Genomic DNA, 25103 nt, shown 5'->3' with positions numbered 1-25103 from the left:
GTGTGTGCGCCCCGCTCATACTAATCACCCCCATCATTATTCTCCTTCTACTAAAAACTCTTCAAACGCCAAGACTTTTATGTTAGCTTTGTGTACAGAATGGATCAGTAAAAATGTGCTGTTGGGGATAGTTCTGAATTCTAATGACTTCCTGTGTTCACCCCTGCAAGAGTTAAATTGTAATTCAACTTCAGTGGAAACAGCTTAAAGAGAACCCGAGGTGTGTTTAAAGAATGTTATCTGCATATAGAGGCTGGATCTGCCTATACAGCCCAGCCTCTGTTGCTATCCCAAACCCCACTAAGGTCCCCCTGCACTCTGCAATCCCTCATAAATCACAGACGTGCTGTGAGGCTGTGTTTACATCTGTAGTGTCAGTCTCGGCTGCTCCCCCGCCTCCTGCATAGCTCCGGTCCCTGCCCCCGTCCCTTCCCTCCAATCAGCAGGGAGGGAAGGGATGCAGGCGGGGACTGGAGTTCTGCAGGAGGCGGGGAGAGCAGCAGACTGACACTATAGAGATAAACACAGCCAGCTCTGACAAGCTGTTTGTCAGCAGCGTGGCTGTCATTTATGAGGGATTGCAGAGTGCAGGGGGACCTTAGAGGGGTTTGGGATAGCAACAGAGGCTGGGCTGTATAGGCAGATCCAGCCTCTGTATGCAGATAATATTCTTCAAACCCACCTCGGGTTCTCTTTAAAGAGAAACCGTAACCAAGAATTGAACTTCATCCCAAAAAGTAGCTGAGACCCCTTTTTACATTAGAAATCTATTCCTTTTCACAAACGGATCATCAGGGCGCTCTGTATGGCTGATATTGTGGTGAAACCACTCCCACAGGAAACTGTGAGGACCATGGTCCTGGCAGTTTCCTGTCTGTGAACCTTGTTGCATTGTGGGAAATAACCGTTTACAGCTGTTTCCAACTGCCAAAAAAGCAAGCAGCAGCTTCTTCCACCGACATCAGGAAAAATGGCACAATGTGATAAATGCCAGTGAGACCTACACCAACAGTGTGTGTGTGTGTGTGTGTGTGTGTGTGTGTGTGTGTGTGTGTGTGTGTGTGTGTGTGTGTGTGTGTGTGTGTGTGTGTGTGTGTGTGTGTGTGTGTGTGTGTGTGTGTGTGTGTGTGTGTGTGTGTGTGTGTGTGTGTGTGTGTGTGTGTGTGTGTGTGTGTGTGTGTGTGTGTGTGTGTGTGTGTGTGTGTGTTATTTTATAAACATGTATTAGCAATTTATTCCCCCGAGTGCTTTAAAATGTATTTTTATTATGTGATAAATGTCAGAATGTAAATCAGGTAGAGGAAAGCTTTTACAATGGGGAAACACTGACTAAATCATTTATACATAATTATTATAAAAATAAAGCATGTTTTTTATTACATTATTTTCACTGGAGTTCCTCTTTAATGCCAGGGCTGTGGAGTTGTCCAAAAATCAATTCCAACTCCCCCATTTATGAAACCACCAACTCCAGGAACCCAAAATTACTCCGACTCCTTAGTCTAATACTTTCCAGGGCTGTGGATCTGGTACAAAATCATCCGACTCCTCATTTTATTGAAGCCACCGACTCCTTTCTTGGATCAATAACAATATAAGACAAGATTTTTCTTATATCCCTTAATACAATTTCTATTCATATTGATATAAGTATATAAACTCTAACATTCACCTGATCGATCACAACCCACCTCCCCTCTACCCCACCCCAACTCTCCCCTCCCTTGTCTCCTACCCTTCCCTCCACCCACCTCCCCATCCTCAACCTCCTAACGGTGGCTTTATGGCAGTGTAATATATAATTGTAGTATTGACATCGTCTACTTATTGGATGCCATGGATACGCATAATTGACAAATATAAAGGTTGTATTATTCTGTTAATTATATATCGATACTCAACACAATCTGTTTGACCATTTACAATTAAGGGCTGGTTCACACGGGCGTTTTTGTGGCGTTTAACGCAGCAGTTAAGATGCAGCGTTTTTTGGGATCTACTGCTGTCCCATTCAAGTGAATGGGAGCATTTAGAGCTGGCTTTTGCAGGCTTTCATGAAAGCCTGGCGTTATATCCCGGCGTTGCGTCTAGTCTCAAAAGCAACATGTTGCTTTCAGAGGCGGTAAACGCCAGGAAACAATAGCAGAGACCAGAACTGCTAGCCTTGAACGCTTCCCAAAAGCCTTCAAAAGCTAGCGGTTAAACGCTGGCGTTTGAACGTGCCGCCGAGCGAAAGCTCTGCAGAAGCCCATGTGAACCAGCCCTTACTGTTGCCATCACATGCTTTTACATGTTTGTATGTTATCTTTATGTTTTAAAACATGAATTTAACAATAAACCACCGACTCCAGGTACGCACAATTGCTCCGACTCTTCCACTCCACAGCCATGTCCATTGCAGAGGCGTAACTAGAGGGAAGCAGTCTCTGCAATTGCAGGGGGGCCAAGAGCTGTAAGTGGGCCCGCAGCTACTACTTCACTCCCTCTAAGGGGCCATCGTTCAGATCAGATGTTGTTGTGGCGACACTTGTTATGGGTGTGAAGATATATGATGTCCACACTTATTTTATGACCCTTGTTAGATGTGTCTCCAGACTGAGTGTCACCAGGGGTTGGCAAGGGAAAGGCTATAAACCCTGGAGGGCCCCCATCGACGTTTTGATGGGGGAGGCCTCATGATTTATAGTTACACCTCTGGGCCTCAATGCTTCCATTAACTCACCATGTAATGCCTTTCTGCCAGATGTTGGTACATGGCCTACCCAGTCACAGCCTCGTTAGCTCTTCAGTGGCAGCTGGCAAGGCACCCACTGGTTGCTTGGCAGTTGGAAACAGCCGTTATACCCCACAATGCAACAAGGCTCCCATAGGGTGATGTCAGGACCTAGGTCCTGACATCACACTGTGGGAGGGGTTTCACCACAATATTCACAATATCAGCCCCCTGATGATCTATTCAAGAAAAAGTAAATATTTCTCATGGGAAAGGAGGGTATCAGGTACTGATTGGGATGACGTTCAATCCTTGGTTACAGTTCCTTTAACCCTCCTGGCGGTTTGCTAAAAAATCGCCAGGGGGCAGCAAATTTTTTTTTTTTTTTTTTTTTTTTCCAAGTAGCGAGACAAAGTCTCGCTACATTATAGCCGCTGCTCAGCGGCATCCCCCCAGCCCCTCCGATCGCCGCCGGCGATCGGCGATCAGGAGATCCCGTTCAAAGAACTAGATCTCCTGGAGGGCTTCCCCCGTCGCCATGGCGACGGAGCGGGATGACGTCACAGACGTCGTGACGTCAAAGGGGATTCCTATCCACCCCATAGAGCTGCCTGGCACTGATTGGCCAGGCAGCGCACGGGGTCTGGGGGGGGGGGGGGGGGGGGCGGCTGCGGCGCGACGGATAGCGGCGGATCGGCGGCGATCGGGCACTGCACGCAGCTAGCAAAGTGCTAGCTGCGTGCAGCAAAAAAAAAAAAATTATGCAAATCGGCCCAGCGGGGCCTGAGCGGTGCCTTACCGCCAGGAAGGTTAAGACGCATGTCCTATACCCAACTATGCTACACAGATAGGGATGCTCATCACGGAATAATCATGCGTAACCACGGTGGTTACTCATGATTCAAATTAGCTCTAATTGCTCCAGCTGAGCAGGTAGATGCGGCGGGGTTAATTACCCAGAACGCCGCTCTCTGCCCAGCGTTTCAACGAGCTTTCCCTTACAGGAGGAAATGTGTGATTTTTATTTATAGGCTGGACATCTGCTTTAAAGTAAATTAGGCAAATTCCTTCTGTTTTAAGAAAGCAAAATTGTACTTATTAATGTTTCTCTAACAAATCAGGACAGGCCAGAATTTAGAGAAATTAAAGGAAGTAATGTGTAATGTGTAATCACGAATGGCAGGTCATTTATTACAACTTCCTGTATTTGCCAAAGAAAGCAGAACACTTGGAGAACTCAACGCTTGCCCTGCAAAATTATTTGTTTTTGTAAAATTAATTCCTACTCAATACACATTTTTCACGCAGGGCTGGATTTAATAACTTCTGTTGTACTTTGCAGAAACAATACAGAAATTAAATGAACATAATAAAATGAATAAAGTTATTCTGAAACAGGAGAACAAAACTAGCAGAAAACTGTTCTGTTTCACAGTTCTCACGGCCAATAACGTTAAAGGATTACATTATTAAAAGCTTTTAAAAATATGTTGAAAAAGTTGAAAGAATGCTGATCAACAGCAGGGCTTTTACAGGAAATAAGATTATTAGCAAAAGAGACTTAAAGGGGAACTATATCGAAAAATTGTAAAATGTAAAATATGTGTAGACATATACAAAGGAAAGGTACGTTTCTTCCAAAGCAAATTGCGCCATAAATTACTTTTCTCCTATGTTGCTGTCACTTGCAGTAGCTAGTAGAAATCTGACAGAAGTGACAGGTTTTGGATTAGTCCATCTCTTCATGGGGGATTCTCAGCAAGGGTTTTATTCTTTATAAAAAGACATTCCCTGAAAAGGATTTATACAGCTTCCCTGCTCGCTGCACACTTCTTTTGGCAATTGGATGGAGCAGCTGCCATTCACTAAGTGCTTTTTTCAAAACAAACAAAACCCAGAGAATCCCCCATGAAGAGATGGGCTTGCCCAAAACCTGTCAGTTCTGTCAGATTTCTACTAGCTACTGCAAGTGACAGCGACATAGGAGAAAAGTAATTTATGGCTTATTTTACGTTGGAAGAAACATACCTCTTATTTGTATGTGTGTACCTGTACTTTAAATTTTTCGATTTTCGTGATAGCGGTCCATTAATTGGGAGTTATTAGTAATAGGGATGCTCATATGGATTCCACGGATTAAAAATTTCCATTCGGAAATCTGCTTTTCTGTCCGGAAAGCATAATATCTGACTGGAAATTGGATTTAACCAGAAATACCGCATTTCCGCCATTCGGTAATTTTAGAGCAATCACAGAACTCGGAAGCGTGAGACCAATCATAGAATGCCGACTCCTTGGAAATTGTAAAACAGAAACGGTCATCACCCAGCCACCAATGCAATGCCCCCTTTCACCAGATGAGGGACATTAGAACCATCAGAGATGGACGCTAATTGCCAGCTGGGGGTCATTGTCACACTTTTCTCTCCATCTAATTAAATCCGCTCTGCAGTGCGAGTTGCTTTGAGAACTTTCTTACTGAAAAAGAAGTTCTGTGAGTTGAGACGCTACGCGACCCCCGTCAGTTCTTTGTACGCGGATGAGAGGCGGGCGCTGCCACTCTGTGTCCTTTTCAGGAGGAAGTTTCTCATTAGCAGGGAACTTTGCCCCGGTCTAATTGCTGTTTTTAGGGGAACTGGGCCGTCATGGCTGTCCTGTATTGACACGCTATCACCTCGGGGTCCCCACGGACACACGGCCGAGGAAATGTCAGACAGGTTTTGGAGTTGAACGTTCGTTTGTCTAAGAAAGATCATTGTGGAGAGAGACTACATCTGCACAACCAATTCAGTGCTGCCGCTGCTGTGCGGTCATTCAATATAGTCATACAAATGCTAAAGAGGAACTCCAGTTAAAATTATGTAATAAAAAAGTGCTTCATCTTTACAAGAATTATGTATAAATGATTTAGTCAGTGTTTGCCCATTGTAAAAGCTTTTAAATCCCTGATTTACATTCTGACATTTATTACATGGTGACATTTTTACTGCTGATATAAACGACATTGAGACACGTTTCTTGCAAAAGGTATTGGTGTATTAAAATAATACTATAACCTGCTATATAAACGTACCCCATATATTGCACACACCCATATACAATGGACAGGCCCTACTATTGCTTCCGGCCTATTCTATACTTGCTGTGCTGCATAACAGTCCTTGCTAACTGCTGCTAAACTGAAAAGTCCAGCCGTATTCATTAGGACTCAGAGCCGGGCCGAGACATAGGCTGGAGAGGCTCCAGCCTCAGGGCGCAGTGTAGGAGGGGGCGCACAATTCATTCAGCTGTCATTCCTAATTGTGTTGGAAGCAGAAAGAAATAAGAAAAGGGGATACATAGCAGTGACTGCAAGCCAGATAACTAGATATTAAGGTGTTGGGGAGGTTGTGGGCCCTGGGGCACCTCTTAGTCTAATTGCAATCAGTGTGTGACGGCTGTGGTGGCAGGGATAAAGGGGCGCACTTTGGTGTCTCAGCCTTTGGTGCTGGAGGACCTTGTCCCGCCTCTGTTAGGACTATAACAAACAGAACTAAGCAATCTTCGCTGGCCAGCAAAAAAAAAAAAAAAAAAGGCTTCACATGTCCATAATTATAGTGCTTTAAAAGAAAAGCCAGGATCTCACCACTCCTACCCTCACCCACGTGCACATGGGGGGTAATCGCGTAGTCTCCAGAAGCCTTGCGGTGGTCGCTTGTGACGGTGGCCAACATCCAAAAAGGCTATTGATTTTTTATCATACTAATAGGTGATGAATATATTGCGCTTATTTGTGTTCAGTTTGTCAACAAATTCCTTCAAGCTTTGTTCATCTCCCCTCCATAGCATCAATACGTGCTATAAAAAGAACCACTAGATGGTGCCAAGTGTAATTATGCCATTATGTCCTGAAGAAATTGCTGGTTATGCAATGAAACCGGTCGACTAAGTTTGGCTAAGCCAGGCCACCATCCATTTCTCATCCAGGAAGTTGCTGTGAGTTTTCCAACCACACTATCCCAGTATCCTGAGGCCTGAAGCCGGTGCGGTTTGGAAGAGACTTTGTTTGCAGCATAGTGACCCCCTCCTGGCAAGCGGGGACGCCCACACTTTGCAAGTACATGTGAGAAGGGGAGAGTGTGACCACCGTCACAAGCAACCACCGCAAGGCTTCTGGAGACTACGCGATTACCCCCCATGTGCACGTGGGTGAGGGTAGGAGTGGTGAGATCCTGGCTTTTCTTTTAAAGCACTATAATTATGGACATGTGAAGCCTTTTTTTTTTTTTTTTTTGCTGGCCAGCGAAGATTGCTTAGTTCTGCTTGTTATAGTCCTAATGAATACGGCTGGACTTTTCAGTTTAGCAGCAGTTAGCAAGGACTGTTATGCAGCACAGCAAGTATAGAATAGGCCGGAAGCAATAGTAGGGCCTGTCCATTGTATATGGGTGTGTGCAATATATGGGGTACGTTTATATAGCAGGTTATAGTATTGTTTTAATACACCAATACCTTTTGCAAGAAACGTGTCTCAATGTCGTTTATATCATATGTTTATTGTGCTATGCACGAAAGGTTTAGAGTGGTTGACATTTTTACTGCTGGCAGGTGATGTTGCTGCTGCATGTTTTTTTTGGCAGTTGGAAACCGCTGTAAACAGCTGTTTCCCACAATGCAACAAGGTTCACAGACCGGAAACTGCCAGGAGTACCACGGTCCTCAGAGTTTCTTGTGGGAGGGGTTTCACTACAATATCAGTCATACAGCGCCCCCTGATGGTCTGTTTGATAAAAGGAATAGATTTCTCATGTAAAAGGGGGTATCAGCTACTGATTGGGATAAAGTTAAATTCTTGGTCGGAGTTTCTCTTTAAAGCGGACCTGAACTTAGAACTTCCTCTCTGCTCTAAAATTATTATTATTATTGATCTATAAAGTGCCAACATATTCCGTGATGCTGTACAAAGTAAGAAACAAACATGGGGTACATAATACAGACAATGCACACCAATATACAAGATACAGAACTAGTGGCAAAATACAAAAATGATACAAGATACAGAAGTGGTAATGACAGTGATAAAAATAACACGATGAATAAAATGTATAATGATTTCCAAGACACAAAAGGGGGAGAGAGCCCTGCCCTTGCGAGCTTACAATCTAAAGGGAATGGGGGGGGAACAGGAGGAGGGGTAGTATGCAACAAATATATAGAGGCTTTGTGTTTTAGGATACCTAGTAGGAGTGCAATTTGGTCTTAGGGCAAAGGGAAGTGACCTAAGGTACTGCATATGCTTGTCGGAACAAGTGAGATTTTAGAGTGCGTTTAAAGGTAACAAAGGTTGGCAAGTGACGGATGTGTTGGGGGAGGGCATTCCAGAGGAGGGGTGAAGTGTGTGTAAATCTTGTAAACGTGAATGTGAAGAGGTAATTCTAGAGGAGGACAACAGAAGATCATGTGCAGATCTGAGATTACGATTGGGTTGGTATCTGGAGAAAAGATACGCAACAGCATAAATACCTTTACAGAAAAACATTTCTTTGTTACAGCTGATACAAATCCTGCAAGAAGTCAGCAGTGTGTCGACTTTCATGGAAGCAGACATATTGTTAACATCCTGTGTTTACAAATTAGCTGCTCTGCTATGGCAGCCAGCTGACACAGTTGAGAGATCAAATTACAGTTATGATTAGTCACTGATGAGGTGGAATTAAGACTGGCTAAAACTAAACTCTCTAAATACATACAGGGTGCATTTCTCTAGGCTTCCCTTCTGTCCTGTGCAAGACTTCCTGTCAACTTTAAGGTGCTAAAACACTGCAACACGTCTTGTTTATGTGCCGTATTTCCAAAGTGATGACCTCAAAGTAACAGCATGTTTGGGCATTACAGCTGGTTCTGATACTGTGCCTGTTACCTTAAAGCTAAATACACACGAGGGACAATTGTCCCCCCATAGCATGCGCGCACGCGAACAGGGAGCGACAGCTGTCCACACGTCTCGCCAGAAAGGCAGAGACGCGGCGGAAGCTGTTTGTGAATGGAGCATCCCCCGGCCGGATGCTCCATTCACTTGCGTAGGTCTCCTGTCGCTATCCCGCGTACACACGCGGGAGTAGCGACAGTTCCGGCGAAGTTGCGGCGACAGCTGTAGCCGGCGATTGAACATGTCAATCGCCTGGCGACAGCTCCGACGGGCGACGGTTCGGGCGCGCGCGTCATACACACGGGCGAACTGTCACCGCAACACGCGCGTGCCACGTGGTTGCGGTGACGGCAGTACCCCGTGTGTATGAGCCTTTAGAGGCAGAGCAACAATCCCTACATCTGATCAGTCTCTTAGTTTGCATTTTTCAACTACAGAAGCAGACGCTTGGCACTACATGCAATGGATTGGCACAAATATATATAGGTTACCCAGGTGTCTCGGCTGTGCATCCTGATTTAAAGGGAAACTAAACCGAGTAAAATTAATTCAAATCAACACATGATGTACCTGCAAATAAATATTACATACTTACCTCGTTGTCAGTTCCTCTCAAAAACTCACCATTTTCTTCTAAAAATGATTCCTTCCATTTCTGACAAGATTTTGTCAGGACTGAAATATACCAGTTGCTGACAGTTATAACCGAAAGGATATTTGATGAGCAAGGTAATGTCCATGTTTTCCTATAGCTCAAGTGGGTGACATTAGTTGAGCAGTGTCCTGATCAAGAAGCAGTTATGGGGTAGTGGCCATTTTTTAAATGGAGGACAGAGAATTCCATTGATCACAGTGGAAAAACAGGAGGCAGGAAAGGAGAAAGATTGATGAGTAGACTACACTGGAGGTAAGTATGACGTGTGTTTGATTATTCTGGCTTTTAATTTTCAGTTCAGGTTTGCTTTAACCACTTCATCACTGAGGGGTTTTACCCCTGAAACACCAGAGCAATTTTCACCTTTCAGCGCTCCTTCCATTCATTCGTCTATAACTTTATTAGTACTTATCGCAATGAAATTAGCTATATCTTGTTTTTTCGCCACCAATTAGGCTTTCTTTAGGTGGGACATTATGCCAAGAATTATTTTATTCTAAACGTGTTTTATGGGAAAATAGGAATGTGGGAAAAAAATCATTATTTTTCAGTTTTCGGCCATTATAATTTTTAAAGAGATACTGAAGCGAGAATAAATCTCGCTTCAGAGCTTATATTCAGCAGGGGCATGTGTGACCCTGCTAAAACGCCGCTATCCCACGGCTGAACAGGGGTCCCTTACCTACCAATTCCCCCCCTGCAAAATCCACGACCAACTTGGTCGTAGATTTTGCTGCTCTTGAGGCAGGGCTAACGGCTGCAGCCCTGCCTCTCAGCGCCGTCTATCAGCGGCACATCGCTGCCTCTCCCCCGCCCCTCTCAGCGAAGAAAGACTGAGAGGGGCGGGGGAGAGGCGCAGATAGGCGCTGATAGACGCGCGTGGAGGCAGGGCTGCGGCCATTAGCCCTGCCTCACCAGGAAGAGATCCCTGGGACTCCACGAGGGGATTTGGGAGGTAAGGGACCCCTGTTTAGCCGCGGGATGGCGGCGTTTTAGCAGGGGCACACATGCCCCTGCTGAATATAAGCTCTGAAGCTAGATTTATTCTCGCTTCAGAGTCTCTTTAAGTAATGCATGCTACTGTAATTAAAATCCATGAAATGTGCCCATTTGTCCCGGTTATTACACCGTTTAAATGATGTCCCTATCACAAGGTTTGGCGCCAATATTTTATTTGGAAATAAAGGTGCATTTTTTTCAGTTTTGCATCCATCCCTAATTACAAGCCCATAGTTTATTAAGTAACCGTGTTATACCCTCTTGATATAAATATTTAAAGAGTTCAGTCCCTAAGGTAACTATTTATGTATTTTTTTTTTTATTGTAATTTTTTTTTATTACAAAAAAAAAAATTGGGGAGTGTGGGAGGTAATGAGTTAATTTATAGTGTAAAAATATATTTGTATATGAAAAATGCTTTTGGGTGTAGTTTTACTATTTGGCCACAAGATAGCCACAGTACTTTTTTGTTCATGCGACCTGTAAGCGTCGGAAGGACACTTACAGGAAGTTCAGTGAGGCTGGCAAACTTTTCCCATACCCAAGGTGTGAGACCTATGGAAGCTGCCATATTTATTGCCTTTTTAACAATACCAGTTGCCTGGCTGCTGATCTTTCTGGTCAGCTGTGCTTGAATTACACACCAGAAACAAGCATGTAGCCAATCTTGTCAGATTTGACAATAATGAAAGAAACATCTGCTGCATTCTTGTTCAGGGTCTATGGCTGAAAGTATGATGCTTCCCGCACTCGATTCCCGGCCGCTCGATTATTTCCGACATGTTCGATTCGCGTTTCGATGGATCGTTAGGTCGATTTGGCATACTTTACATGAGAATCGACCTAACAATGGTAATGCACTCGGAAATGTTCGGAAATAATCGAGCGGCCGGGAATCGAGCGGGGCATCGAGTGCGGAAACGCACCGTGTGTACCCAGCATTAGAGGCAGAGGATCAGAAGGACAGCCAGGCAATGTGCATTATTTAAAGCCAATAGGAACTGCTACATAAAAAAAGAAACCAGAATCCTAAGGAGAGGGAAGGCTCTGAGCCGTAATGAGCCTCCCCTCTCCCGGTGCCTGCGGTGCAGCGGTAGCAGTATTTGCCTAAGTTGGTCAAATACTGCTCCTTCGGCCACACAAAGGTGAGTTCGGAAAGTCTTCTGGAGCCCAAATGTTCCCGACGACAGGCCACTCCGTATTGCGCACGTTAGAGCGCCCTCTATTACGCAATCGCGCATGCGCAGTACAGAGCCGCCTGTCTTTGGGAGGACTTGGTTCCTGAAGACTTCTGAAGTCCCCAGCGGCGGGGGATTTGAAGGGGGGAGCCAGCGCTGCACCGAGGGGCGCCAGGAAAGGAGAGGGAGGGCTCAGGTTCCACAGCCTTTCCGCTCCTTAGGTAAGTATCTGGTTTCTTTTTTATGTAGCAGTTCCCATTGGCTTTAAAAGGAAACAAACATGTCATCCTCCCTATGCCTCTCACTTTGGGTTCTTTTTAAAGTGAATGCTAATTGGGGAAAAAAAAACACAGATACTTACCTATGAAGAGGGAAGGCTCTGAGTCCTATAGAACCTTACTGTTCCTCCTACGGTCCCTGCTTCCCATTGCGGTCTCCCTCGTTAGCAGTACCTGACCAATCGGTCAAACACTGTTTTGTGTTGCGGGAGGCTTCGGTAGGAGCACTCGGGACACTGTAGACTTCCGCAGTCTCCTGTGGCAGCAGATTGGGTCAAGGTTACAGCACTGGAACATGGGAACTGTGAGAGGAGCGGGAAGGCTCTATGGGACCCAGAGCTTTCCCTCTCCAGGGGTAAGTATCTGCTTTTTTGCTTAACATTAGCTTTAAAGTATACCAGAGATGATACACTGGTCCGTATTTATACTTACCTGGGGCTTCCTCGAGCTCCATGAGCAGCATGGCTCCCTCGCTCTCCTTTTCAGCCCCTCCCGTCCTGGCGCTGCGACTCCTGGTACTCCGGTCAGCCGCCACCAGTCGTCAGCTTCTGCACACGCACAGAAAGGTCCAGGAGACAGGAGCAAGACGACCGGTGCATGGGTGGCCGCACGTGAGCAGAGGCCCGCGACTGCCCGGATTATCGGGCGTTATTGCAGGCGGAGGGGCAGAGGAGGACAGCAAGGGAAGCCACGATGCTCATGGTGCTGGAGGAAGCCCCAGATAAGTATAAATACAGGCTATTGAACCATCTCAGGTTCACGTTAAGGCTGTGGATAAATAAAAATGGTCTTTACTTCCATCCTGAATGATGTAATCAAAAATACGATTGTTCACTGAAAATCATAGCATTCAGGGCACCTTCACAGATTGGGAAAAACCATTCAGATGTTAAATTGCTAAAAAAGTTGGCCACAGGTCTGTCCTTCTGTATAAGGCCTTATAATACTGCAGCCCCTCCCATTCCATGTGCAGCCTCCTCTACCACGTGTATCATCCATGTACTGAAGCCCCTCCCATTCCATGTGCAGCCCCCTTTCATGTACATCATCCATGTACTGTATACCCAGTTTCTTTCAAGAACAGCTTCCTTAACCTTCAGTTTCCCCTTTTCATTTGTTGCTCCCATTGTCACCCTTTTCTTTCATATATAGCAGCCCCCTTTCATGTTCAGGCGCCCCTTGGTCTGCAGCGCCCCAAGGCCCGTGCCTTTGTTGCCTTTACAGAAATCCAGACTAGCGTGCAATCAGTTTTTATCTGCCTCTTGCACGATATTCCACGCGGTCGTCTTTCGCAGGCCAGGAAAATGCTGCAGCGTATTTTGCCGGCGTGTCCAGAATAGATTCTAAATGAATAGTTATCAGCTTCCAGGCCACTGCGCTGACAAGATCCGTGTCCCAAACCCCCAGATGCTGGCGGTGATTAAACAGTCAAGGTGGCTCCCCCTACAGCCCGCCTGTCAGCTGCTCAGAAGGCGGGAAAGTGCTGGACGTTCCGCTCCCCTGACTGTTGTTGGAGAGGAAATGATGCGTGAGAGGTAAAGGAGGCAACACAACCTAATCCTCAGAGGTCGGGGAGCGCACAGTGAAGGATGAGACGCATTACCAGACTCAGCAGAATATAAATCACTTCAGTATGAAGGTGTCATAAACATAGAGACCCTCAGCCAAGAGAAGCGGGGGAAGATAGCCGATATAGCAAAATACAGCTCAACAAACAGCCAACATGCAAGTCCGCAGCTTAAAGGCTTTACGTGTAAATACCACGAGTATACGGATTCCTATCACCACTTGTGTAACTCAGCTCTTCATCTAATATTACAACCATGTAACTCTGCTTTGTCCAATTCTGTTATTTCAAATGTACAGGTGAAACTCGAAACATTACAATACGGTAACATCTCATTACTATATCTGAGTTTACTGTAAACTACTTTTCCTTGTCCCTTACTATAAAGGGATTCTACTGTATCCTGAAATCTCCACCAATTGAAGCCCCTTATCTGTGCCGAAGCTCAGACTTCATTTTATTGGCTCCTGACCCTGTGAGCCAATCACAGTGATCACAATTAAAAACCGAAAAAAACGCTCTGATCCTTAAAGGGGAACTGAAGTAAGAGGTATACGGAGGCTGCCATATTTATTTCCTTTTAATCAATATCAGTTGCTTGGCAGCCCTGCTGATCCTCTGCCTCTAATACTATTAGCCATAGCCCCTGAACGAGCATGCAGCAGATCAGGTGTTTCAGACTTTAAAGTCAGATCTGACAAGACTAGCTGCATGCTTGTTTCTGGTGTTATTCAGATACTACTGCAGAGAAATAGACCAGCAGGGCTGCCAGGCAACTGGTATTGATTAAAAGGAATTAAATATGGCAGCCTCCGCATACCTCTTACTTCAGTTCCCCTTTAAGGGGTGTCACATGACATGCATTGGGAGCCTACAGAGATAGGCTGCAATGCTGAACAGGAGAGGACCCAGTGGTGGCTCAGGTAATTGGGCTCCGCTAGGGCAGCTCTACATACTGTATTAACCTTTTTCCAGAGAGCTAACAATGGCCACTTAAAGGGAGTCTGAAGCTTAATTAACCCCTTGCCAACCGATCCACGCTAATTGACGTGAACGCGGCGGCAGCCCCAAGACTGCTCAACGCCAATAGGCTTCCGACTCACTTTAAAGTGTACCTGAGATGGGAATACAAAAAATATTATACTTATCAGGGGCTTCCTCCAGCCCACTTCAGACTGATTGCTCCCTCGCTGTCCTCTGCCGCCTGGATCCTCCCCAGTTCAGTTCGGTAATGCCTTCAGTCGGGCCAGTCGGAGCATGCCCAGTCCAGCTGTATGCTCGCTCCTATAGCACTCCTGTTGCCTGCGCAGAAGGCTCCCAACAGCTGGAACACAATGGGGCACACGCAGCCGGGTCGCACATACGCGGTGTGCCCTGACTAGAGGAATTACCGAGCCAAATAGAGGATCCAGGTGACATTGGAGGACGGCAAAGGAAGTGATCAGCTTGAAGGAGGCTGGAGGAAGCCCCTGGATATGTATAATTATTTTTGTTTTCCCCATCTCAGGTTTTCTTTAAGGACCATAAACATTTTTTTTAAGTTTTTCAGCACTTTTCTCCACCAAAAACGGACGAACACCAGCGGTGACGGGGATTCCCTGTGTTCTTCCCTGTGTACACCTCCTCTGCCCCCCCATGTATAAATATATGCAGCGGTAGCACGGCTCACCTCTTCCACCGCTCCAGCAGTGATCAGAGACCTCTCCTCTCTCTCACTGCACCCCTAGTGCAGGCTTCTGCTGATGAAGCAATCAGCAGAGGCCAGCACTAGGGGAGCCATGATGGAGAAGAGAGATGTCTGATCGCTGCTGCAGCCATGGATGAGGTGAGGCGTGCTGCTTGTACACGGAGGGCAGAGGAGGAGAAACTGAGCAGAGGAGGACAAACTGGGGGTAAAGGAGGACAAACAGGGGGCAGGGGAGCACAAGGGAGGGGCGCACAGGAGGACAAATGGGGTGCAGAGGACGACACAGGGGAAAGAAGGGGACACATAGGGCTCAGAACGGGACACACGGGGTGGGGGGCAGTGGAGGACACGTGGGGGAAAGAAGGGGACACAGGAGGACATATGGGGGCACAGGAGCGCACGAAGGTACAGGGGGGAAACAATAATTGGGGGAGAACATCTACAAGATGCTCGTGGACCATGAACGCACCAGGTTTCGTATTTTTTGTCCCCTGGTTTTTGCCCTCTGAACCTAAGTGCGTCTTATAGTCCGAAGCTTCTTATATGCTGAAAAATACAGTAATTAAATAGGGCTCACAAGCTTATAAAAATCCACATAGCACAATGCAGAAAACAAATGTTCGCACTTTTTCCCTGTGCGGTTTGCGATTTCTAGTGGAAACCCTTCCTTCTTCCCACCTGTAGCAGAATGATACATCTCATCAAGAATGAGGTTATGAATTCTATATTACACCTATGACAGCAGCAAGGTCACCGGGCCAATTAACCTCGAGATTCACAGGAAATGCATCAGTGTACGGTCAGGAGGAAACAGCATGCCTCTTATCTCATGAATAAGAAGTAGCCCATGCTAAGGAATGAAAAGCGACTTACCAGGAATATTCGTTCCAGTTGGTCTTGTATGTCTTTCATTCCTGGAAAAGCAGCTACTCCCTGGATCATCTCTATGAATATGCAGCCCACACCCCTGCCAATGACAGAAGAGGGAGATGGATGAGAGAATGTATTGCTGTGAATTATACATGACATGTAGCATCTGCATGCAAGCGCTCTGTATTACCATCACATACACGGCATGCGTCAATCAGCCGCCCCATCCAACAGGGATGTATAGATAGACCTACTGCAGATACACATGATGCCTGCAGATTCCTATGCAAGAGACACTCTACATAACTATGTCTGGTGGGTGCGATGCGAGAGAGGGTCGGCCGACCTCAGTACAGGCACAGTGTTTTTTAAGTGGAATTTTATTTCCTTTTTAATTTTGGAATATAACAATACAATTTATATGTTTATAATATGATTAGCTTATGTGTTTTGTTTGGAGTGTACTCCTCCTCCAGTTTACCCTTAACAATTTTCTGAACTGTACATAACTATACTTACTAAACACATAAAATGAAAGAAGGACTCAGAACTAATCAAAAAAATTACAAAATACTGGAATAAATGGATAAACAGAGGCGCCAACAAGTATAAAATGTGCTAAAAACAGTTTAAATTAAATGTAAAACAGCAAAAAAAAAGTCAGATACTTACCTATGACCAGGAAAGCTGTGGATCCTAGAGGCTTCCTTGTTCTCTCTTGCTCCCCTCGTTCAGGGGCGTAGCAATACCCATAGCAGGGCCAAGGAGAATAGGGGCCCTGGTGGTACTTAAAGAGAATCTGTACTGTCCGATTTGTACAATAAAAACCATACCAATCTAGTCACTGTGATATCTTGGATCCCTCTTTGCCATTTCAGCTGCTCCCCGCCGCGATCCTGGCTTTTAATCGCCAGTTTTAGCAAGTGTTTACAAACAAAAAACATGTCCGCTAACCAGGAAGTGGTGTGTGTGTGTGTGTGTGTGTGTGTGGTGTGTGTGTGTGTGTGGTGTGTGTGTGTGGTGTGGTGTGTGTGTGTGTGTAGTGTGTGTGTGTGTGTAGTGTGTGTAGTGTGTGTAGTGTGTGTGTGTGTGTGTGTGTGTGTGTGTGTGTGTGTGTGTGTGTGTGTGTGTGTGTGTGTGTGTATGCGTGTGTGTGTGTGTGTGTATGCGTGTGTGTGTGTGTGTGTGGTGTGTGTAGTGTGTGTGTGTGTGTGTGTGTGTGTGTAGTGTGTGTGTGTGTGTGTGTGTGTGTGTGTGTGTGTGTGTGTGTGTGTGTGTGTGTGTGTGTGTGTGTGTGTGTGTGTGTGTGTGTGTGTGTGTGTGTGTGTGTGTGTGTGTGTGTGTGTGTGTGTGTGTGTGTGTGTGTGTGTGTGTGTGTGTGTGTGTGTGTGTGTGTGTGTGTGTGTGTGTGTGTGTGTGTGTGTGTGTGTGTGTGTGTGTGTGTGTGTGTGTGTATATATATATAATTATCCGCACTCCAGTCAGGGATTCTCACAGTTGCTCAGCATGGGCAGCTCCCTCCTCCCTCAGACAAGCTGGAATTGAGAGCAGAGACCTGTATGTGAGGGATAAACAAAGCACACACACAGAGCCTTCAGGGCGCATGGAGGGGGTGTGCATAACTTCTCCCTATCACAGCAGAGGCAGTGCATTCCTCTCTGGGTCGGCAAAGCTTGACAAAGAAAAGAAGATTAGATACATTACAGAGACAGTGCAACTAGAAAAGGCTGCAGTAATCCAGAGCACATTAGAACAGGTATAGGAACTTATAGAATAGAAGAAATAAGGCTGACATTTTTGTTACAGAGTCTCTTTAATGTATTCACCATTAAGTTTCTTGTGTTTCTTCACCCTCTGACTTTGTCTCAGTGCCAATGAACTATGTACATGAGAATGTAAATTGCCCAATTAACTCATATCCAAACCATAGGGGCAGGTGGCATTGCTTAACCTATTTTGGTTCCTGGACGTAGAAACTACGTCCAGGAACCATGCGCGCTCCAGGCCGCGGTTCGTTAGCCTGGCAATCAGTTAATCGGGCCATTGTGCCCGATCACTGATTCCTCTCCCCCGCTGAAAAAGCGACAGCTTCTCTCGGAAGCTGCGCCTTTTCTGGCTGTTACCTCCCCCATGCGTCGCTTTAAGCGTATGTTACGCTTAGAGTGACGCATGTAAACAAACTCATGGCCGCCATCTTGTGGCCAAAAAGTAATACTACAACTAAAAGTAAAAAAAAATAAAAATTAACACACATTTACATTATAAACATATTGTTTACATCCCACCCTCCCAAAACTACCCAAATAAAATGTTTAATATAAAAAAAAAGCATTACAATAAAAAAAAAAATGTAAATATTTACCTAAGGCCTAAACTTTTTAAATATCAATGTAAAGATGATATATTTCTATATTTTTTTTATTTTAAATTTGTAAATAGTGATAGATGCAAAACGGAAAAAAATGCACCTTTATTTCCAAATAAAATATTGTCGCCATACATTGTGATAGGGACATAATTTTAACGGTGTAATAACCGGGACATATGGGCAAATGCCTTGTAAGGGTTTGTAAGGGTTGTAAGGGTTTCATGCCTTGTAAGGGTTTTTTCGCCTTCCTCTGATTCAACAGGGATATGTGAGGGAGCAGGCTGGTGTTGTACTTTGTACTGGTTGAACTCGATGGACGTATGTCTTTTTTCAACCAAAATAACTATGTAACTATGTAATACGTGAGTTTTAATTATGGAGGCATGTATTATTTTAAAACTATAATGGCTGAAAACTGAGAAATAATGATTTTTTCCGTTTTTTTCTTATTCTTCCTGTTAAAATTAAGCCTAATTGGTGGCGGAAAAAACAAGATATAGATCAGTTCATTGTGATAAGTAGTGATAAAGTTATAGGCTAATGAATGGGTGGTGAACATTTCTCAAGTGAAAACGACGGAACGCGAATGGGTTAAAAGAACACTATTGATTAACATTTTTTTTAATTGAGATGGGAATTGTTTGGGAAGTGCTGCTAAGTAGTGTTGTATACATTTGACTGCTAATCTGTTTGTTTACTGTTCTCAAATTCCTTTCACACTTACTGACAAGGATTAGCCTGATTCTGACTGGCCAGAGAACTTTGAGAGGAAGGTGGATTCCCTTACACTCCATCTGTTAACCCTGTGTGTGAGAAAAAAACTCTCACCGCAGCTGCATGTTTATAAGAGCTGTCTGCAGAAAGCAGGGGAAATGTATCCCATGTGCAACAAACATTTGTAGTGTGTGAAACCTGACACCAGAGCCATTGCATATAACTCTGCTTCAATATTACACTGTTCTTAGCATGTCAGACAGCAGAGATTCACCTATGCAAATGAGATATTCCAAACGTAGCTAAAATCTACCCACAATGGCCTCAATTCACTAAGATCATGCTAGAGATAATAAGGCAAGAGAAAACTTACCTCCACACGTGAGAGAGTTATCTTATGTCTTCATTCCTTAAAGAGACTCCGTAACAAAAATTGCATCCTGTTTTTATCATCCTACAAGTTCCTAAAGCTATTCTAATGTGTTCTGGCTTACTGCAGCTTTTTCTACTATCACAGTCTCTGTAATAAATCAATGTATCTTTCCCCTGTCAGACTTGTCGGCCTGTGTCTGGAAGGCTGCCAAGTTCTTCAGTGTTGTGGTTCTGCAATGAACTCCCCCTTCCAGGCCCCTTTATGCACACTGCCTGTGTGTTATTTAGGATTAGAGCAGCTTCTCTCTTCTCTCTTACAAGCTGGATAAATCGTCCTCTGAGCTGGCTGGGCTTTCACATACTGAAGAATTACAGACAAGGGCAAAGCTGTTTGCAGGAAGAAAAGAGCAGCCTGAAACTTCAGTGCATGAGAGCAGAAGGGGGAAAGAAACACACAATGATCTCTCGAGATTCAAAAGGAAGGGTGTATACAGCCTGCTTGTGTATGGATGTATTTTCTATGTGTGGACATACTGTACATCAACCTACTTCCTGTTTTGGTAGCCATTTTGTTTGTTTATAAACAAACTTTTTAAAACTGTTTTTAACCACTTTTAATGCGTCGAGGAGCGGCGAAATTGTGACAGAGGGGAATAGGAGATGTCCCCTAACGCACTGGTATGTTTACTTTTGTGCGATTTTAACAATACAGATTCTCTTTAAAGAGAATCTGTATTGTTAAAATCGCACAAAAGTAAACATACCAGTGCGTTAGGGGACATCTATTACCCTCTGTCACAATTTCGCCGCTCTTCGCCGCATTAAAAGTGGTTAAAAACAGTTTTAAAAAGTTTGTTTACAAACAAACAAAATGGCCACCAAAACAGGAAGTAGGTTGATGTACAGTATGTCCTCACATAGAAAATACATCCATACACAAGCAGGCTATATACAGCATTCCTTTTGAATCTCGAGAGATCATTTGTGTGTTTCTTTCCCCCTGTTTTCATGCACTGAAGTTTCAGGCTGCTCTTTTCTTCCTGCAAACAGCTTTGCCCTTGTCTGTAACTCCTCAGTATGTGAAAGCCCAGCCAGCTCAGAGGACGATTTATCCAGCTTGTAAAAGATAAGAGAGAAGAGAGAAGCTGCCCTAATCTAAATTATACATAGGCAGTGTGCATAGAGTGGCCATTGATTTATTACAGAGACAGTGATAGCAGAAAGTGCTGCAGTAAGCTAGAACACATTAGAATAGCTTTTGGAACTTGTAGGATGATAAAAAACAGGATGCAATTTTTGTTACGGAGTCTCTTTAAAGAGACACTGAAGCGAAAAAAAATATATGATATAATGAATTGGTTGTGTACTATGAATAATTACTAGAAGATTAGCAGCAAAGAAAATATTCTCATATTTTTATTTTCAGGTATATAGTGTTTTTTCTAACATTGCATCACTCTATAATATGTCCAGATTACACAACACTCAGCATTCAAAATGAGTCTTTCAGAGCAGTCTATGAAGTAATGACCTCTCCTCTAGCAGAGGAAAAGTAAACAGTTCAATTACAGTTGAGATAATAAAAGTCAGATAACAGCCCTCTCCACGACCAAGTTGGTCGGAGAGCTTAATAACTTTTTTGCATAGAGATAACAACTGGAGTTTCTCAACTCTTCCTGCACTAGAAACAATTAGACTGATGTATCTGATCTTAGGCCTAGTGCACACCAGAGCGGTTCTGCTGCGGTTTGCGATCCGCTTGCGGGTGCGGATCCGCTAGGGTAATGCATTTCAATGGGCTAGTGCACACCAGAGCGGGAGGCGTTTTGCAGAAACGCATACTCCCGGGCTGCAGCAGATTTTGGATTGCGGATGCGTTTCTGCCTCAATGTTAAGTATAGGAAAAACGCAAACCGCTCTGAAAAACGGCACTTCAGAGCGGTTTGCCAGGCGTTTTTTGTTACAGTAGCTGTTCAGTAACAGCTTTACTGTAACAATACATGAAATCTACTACACCAAAACCGCTACACAAAACCGCAAAACGCTAGCTGAAACGCTGCAGAAAAATAAGAAAAAGCGTTTCAAAATCTGCTAGCATTTTGCGGATCTGCTAGCGGTTTTTGGTGTGCACCAGGCCTTAATGTTTTTTTTCTTAGCTGTACTACACATACAAATCATAATATCATCATTTTTTTTTCGCTTCAGTGTCTCTTTAAGTTACCTCTCCTGTAGTTAATTTACCTCCTCTGTAGTTAATTTACCTCCTCTGTAGTTAATTTACCTCCTCTGTAGTTAATTTACCTCCTCTGTAGTTATTTTCACTTGCAGCTAATTAACAGCCTGTCTAACTCTGTAGTTATTTTAAGGATTGGAGAGTTAATTTAAAGACAGAAGAGTTAACTTTAGGCTTGCCTGAGGTAAAATGTTTCCTGAATACTACATGCCTTATCACCATGGTAACAACTCTAAAAGAGGTATTAAAGACAGGAGATAAGTTTAGTGAATTGAGGCCAATGAATTCAAGCTTTTGCCTCTGATATTTAACATGAAAAGTAGGAAAATGTTTACACAGTTACTTAGACATTATTTGTACATTGTCATTTTAGAGCACTTGGTTTGATGGTGTTTTTTTAAGAGTGCCTACATCTGAGGGCCCAATGAAAGTTTTGCTATAGGGCCCCATGATCTCTAGCTAAGCTACACCACTGCCCTCGGTCCAACCCCCCCCCCCCGTTTTGAATTTGCCGCCTGCGCAGTACAGAGCCGCCCATCTTTGAAAGCACTCGGGGACACGAGTGCTACTGAAAACCCCCAGAGACGTGTACTCGACCAGCAACCAATCAAAAATGTTAGACGCTATTATGTCTCCGTGTCCAGGTGAACGGTGAAGTCAGATTCGTTGGTACTTCATATGCCTTCTTGCCTTAAAGCGGCATGAAACCCAGCATTTCTTCTTTGCTCTAAAACATTATATACAGCATATTATATACTACCATCATGTGTTTTTTTTACTAGAACAGCAATCAAAGGGTTAAACACAGGACTTAAAGTGGATCCGAGATTAACTTTTACTCATTGCATAATTGTGTTCCTTTCCTATTGTTTATAGGGCATTCCTCAAGCCAAATACTTTTTTGTTTTTGTTTTAATGCTCTAATTCCCTATAAACTAAATAAACCACGCCCACAGGTTTTCAGAGAGTCAAGGCACTTTCAGACAGTAGCAAGGGCTCATGGGAGCTCAGTCTGGGCAGGAGGAAGGGGAGGTATTACTAGCCAGAGATTTCAGAGGCAGAGGGGAGGAGGGAGGAGGAGGGGGGATTAGGTTTTTTTTGCTGAAGATGCAGATAAGCCTGCCTCTGTGTAATGTTTACAAACAACATGGCTGCTGCCATTGTATCACAGGAATAATCAATCATATTCTATTAAAGCTGTTTGCAGCTAGATTTGCTGCATAAACTATCTAAACTTTAGATAAGATATATAGACAAGTTACTTGTTATAGTTAGCTTTTCATCTCGGATCCGCTTTAAAAGCTCCCTGCCGGGAAAGCTGGACGCATCTGAACTGGAGATAATGTTATCTTGTATTTAATTTTATCAAGTGAGGAATGTAAACAAACACTTCTCTGACACTGCAGACTCTCCTGAACACAGTCAGTCAGCTCTCAGAGCACAAAAAAGTGTACTTTGGGAACTTGAAATTTCTAAATGAATAATAATAATACTTATGCACGAAAGGAAATATGATAACCGCATGGCATATAAAATAGGAAACATTTTTATTGATTATTATGTCAGGGTTTTATACCGCTTTAATGATTACCTTCCTCGGAAACTCTGCTTAGCACCCTAATGCTAGGTACATACCATGCAATTTCCCATCAATTTGATGGGTTGAACCAATCATTTCCGACACGTCCGATCTGCTCCCGATAAATAACGGGATCAACTTTGCGCAAAAGTGATCTTAAAATCCATCCAGTTATCGATCAGGAGAAGATAGGATATGGCAGAAATGATCTTTCATTCCTGATGAGAAATTGTATGGTGTGTACCTAGCATAAGTAACACAGGCATTGCTCCACTAATGAACACCTCTAGCAACCAATTAGAAAGTCATATGTCATACTGAACTGAACAGTGAAGTGTAATTGGTTAATAATTGGCTTGCGCTATTGCTTTTATGATTAGTCTCAGCACAAACGCCTCTTTCCACTAATGAAAGCCCATATGTTATAATTTATCTAACCAGCCCAATTCTTCCAAAAGCTAATTCCACAAAACAATCAGGATCAGTCATTTCAACCAAGAAAAAAACCAAAGCAATTTTCAGAAGTTATTATATTTACAAGAAAATGTCATTTTCGAAAAAAAAATATTTTGATATATGGCAAAAAAAATGGAGTTTACTACTCATTCAGTATGACTAAAGTAGATTGGAAAACTAGGTAATTATATATAATGTTCCATCTGTCCCGACCGGTTACTGGAGAAGGCGAATTGATTAAACTGCCAGTCATCGTTTGGCTTCCTCAGAGGTCTATTACACTGGCAGAGCCACAATAAATCTTCGTCAAGCGCTCGGGTAATCAAGAACGAAAACGAGCAAAGTTTAAAAAAAAACTGAACTTTGAGAACTTTCATTACCGGGGAGGACTGTATAATACCGGCCAGACTTTATACAGAGAGATGATCAACATCTGCTGGGCAAACCTCTCCGGCAACAACTGCTGCCAGATATACAGAGGGAGGCAACACAGCTACAAGTGATGTCTGCCACATGCTACACATGGGTCGTACAATCTGAGCAGGAATCATACATTTAAAGGGAACCGAAAGTGAGAGGAACATGGAGGCTGACATTTATTTCCTGTTAAACAATACCAGTTACCTGGCTGATCGTTCTGGCATCATTGTCAGAAAGACAAGACACAGAACATTTATATTGCGCTTTTCTCCTGGTGGACTCAAAGCGCCAGAGCTGCAGCCACTAGGGTGTGCTCTATAGGCAGTAGCAGTGTTAGGGAGACTTGCCTAAGGTCTCCTACTGAATAGGTGCTGTCATACTGAACAGGAAGAGCTGAGATTTGAACCCTGGTCTCCTGTGTCAGAGGCAGAGCCCTTAAAGGGTACCTAAACTGAGAGGGACATGGATGTTTCCTTTTAAAGAGAACCTGAGGTCGGTTTTAAAAATCCTAATTGCACACAGAAGCTGGGTCTGCATATAATGCCCAGCCTCTGTTGCTATATTGTTCTCCCCCAGACCCCCCCCCCCCCCCCCACCTGCGCTCTGCTGGCTCCCATAAATCAAACCACCGTGCTAGCGACACGCAGCGTGTGGAAAGATGGATGTTTTTTTATGGCCACTGTCACTCTAGCCACTCCCCCACCTCCTCTATGTCACCACTCCCCTCCTGCGCCCCTTCCCTCCAATCAGCGGGGAGGGAAGAGACGCAGGCTGGTAAGCCCCTCTTACTCTTTTCTGGTGATGGTTGGCCACGAGACCATGTGAGGTTGGAATATCAGCGTGGTGAAGTTTTATTGACTGTATTTATTCCTCTTTGATCTGCGCTGACTTCTTAAAACTCATTTTGTGGACTTTGGACGTTGTTTATTCTCGGCAGCGATCATATTCAGCGATGCGTTGTATGTTGGCGCTTTATAAATACAATAAATAATAATAAATAATAATAATATGCTCTATTTCCTTGGCGCTGATAAACTGATTGTAAAGCTTTACATTTGTTCATCTCTGGGTCACTTTAAAGTGAACCTCCAGACTAAAAATCGACT

General features: G+C 44.1%; 1 protein-coding gene across 11 annotated transcripts in view; it reads right to left on the bottom strand.

Annotated features, from left to right (window-relative positions):
- CDK14 (cyclin dependent kinase 14) overlaps positions 1-25103 on the bottom strand; it is a 579759-nt gene that overhangs the window by 229793 nt on the left and 324863 nt on the right. For all 11 annotated transcript variants that reach the window (XM_068235460.1, XM_068235463.1, XM_068235466.1 and 8 more), the window contains one exon: positions 15859-15952. In XM_068235460.1, the coding sequence (XP_068091561.1) occupies positions 15859-15952 (94 nt within the window). The remainder of the gene's footprint in view (positions 1-15858; positions 15953-25103) is intronic.

This window comes from Hyperolius riggenbachi, chromosome 5 (assembly GCF_040937935.1).
Source record: "Hyperolius riggenbachi isolate aHypRig1 chromosome 5, aHypRig1.pri, whole genome shotgun sequence".
NCBI classification, from domain to species: domain Eukaryota; kingdom Metazoa; phylum Chordata; class Amphibia; order Anura; family Hyperoliidae; genus Hyperolius; species Hyperolius riggenbachi.
The sequence above is the reverse complement of the archived record's forward strand: the minus strand, read 5'-3'. Positions and strand labels throughout refer to the sequence as shown.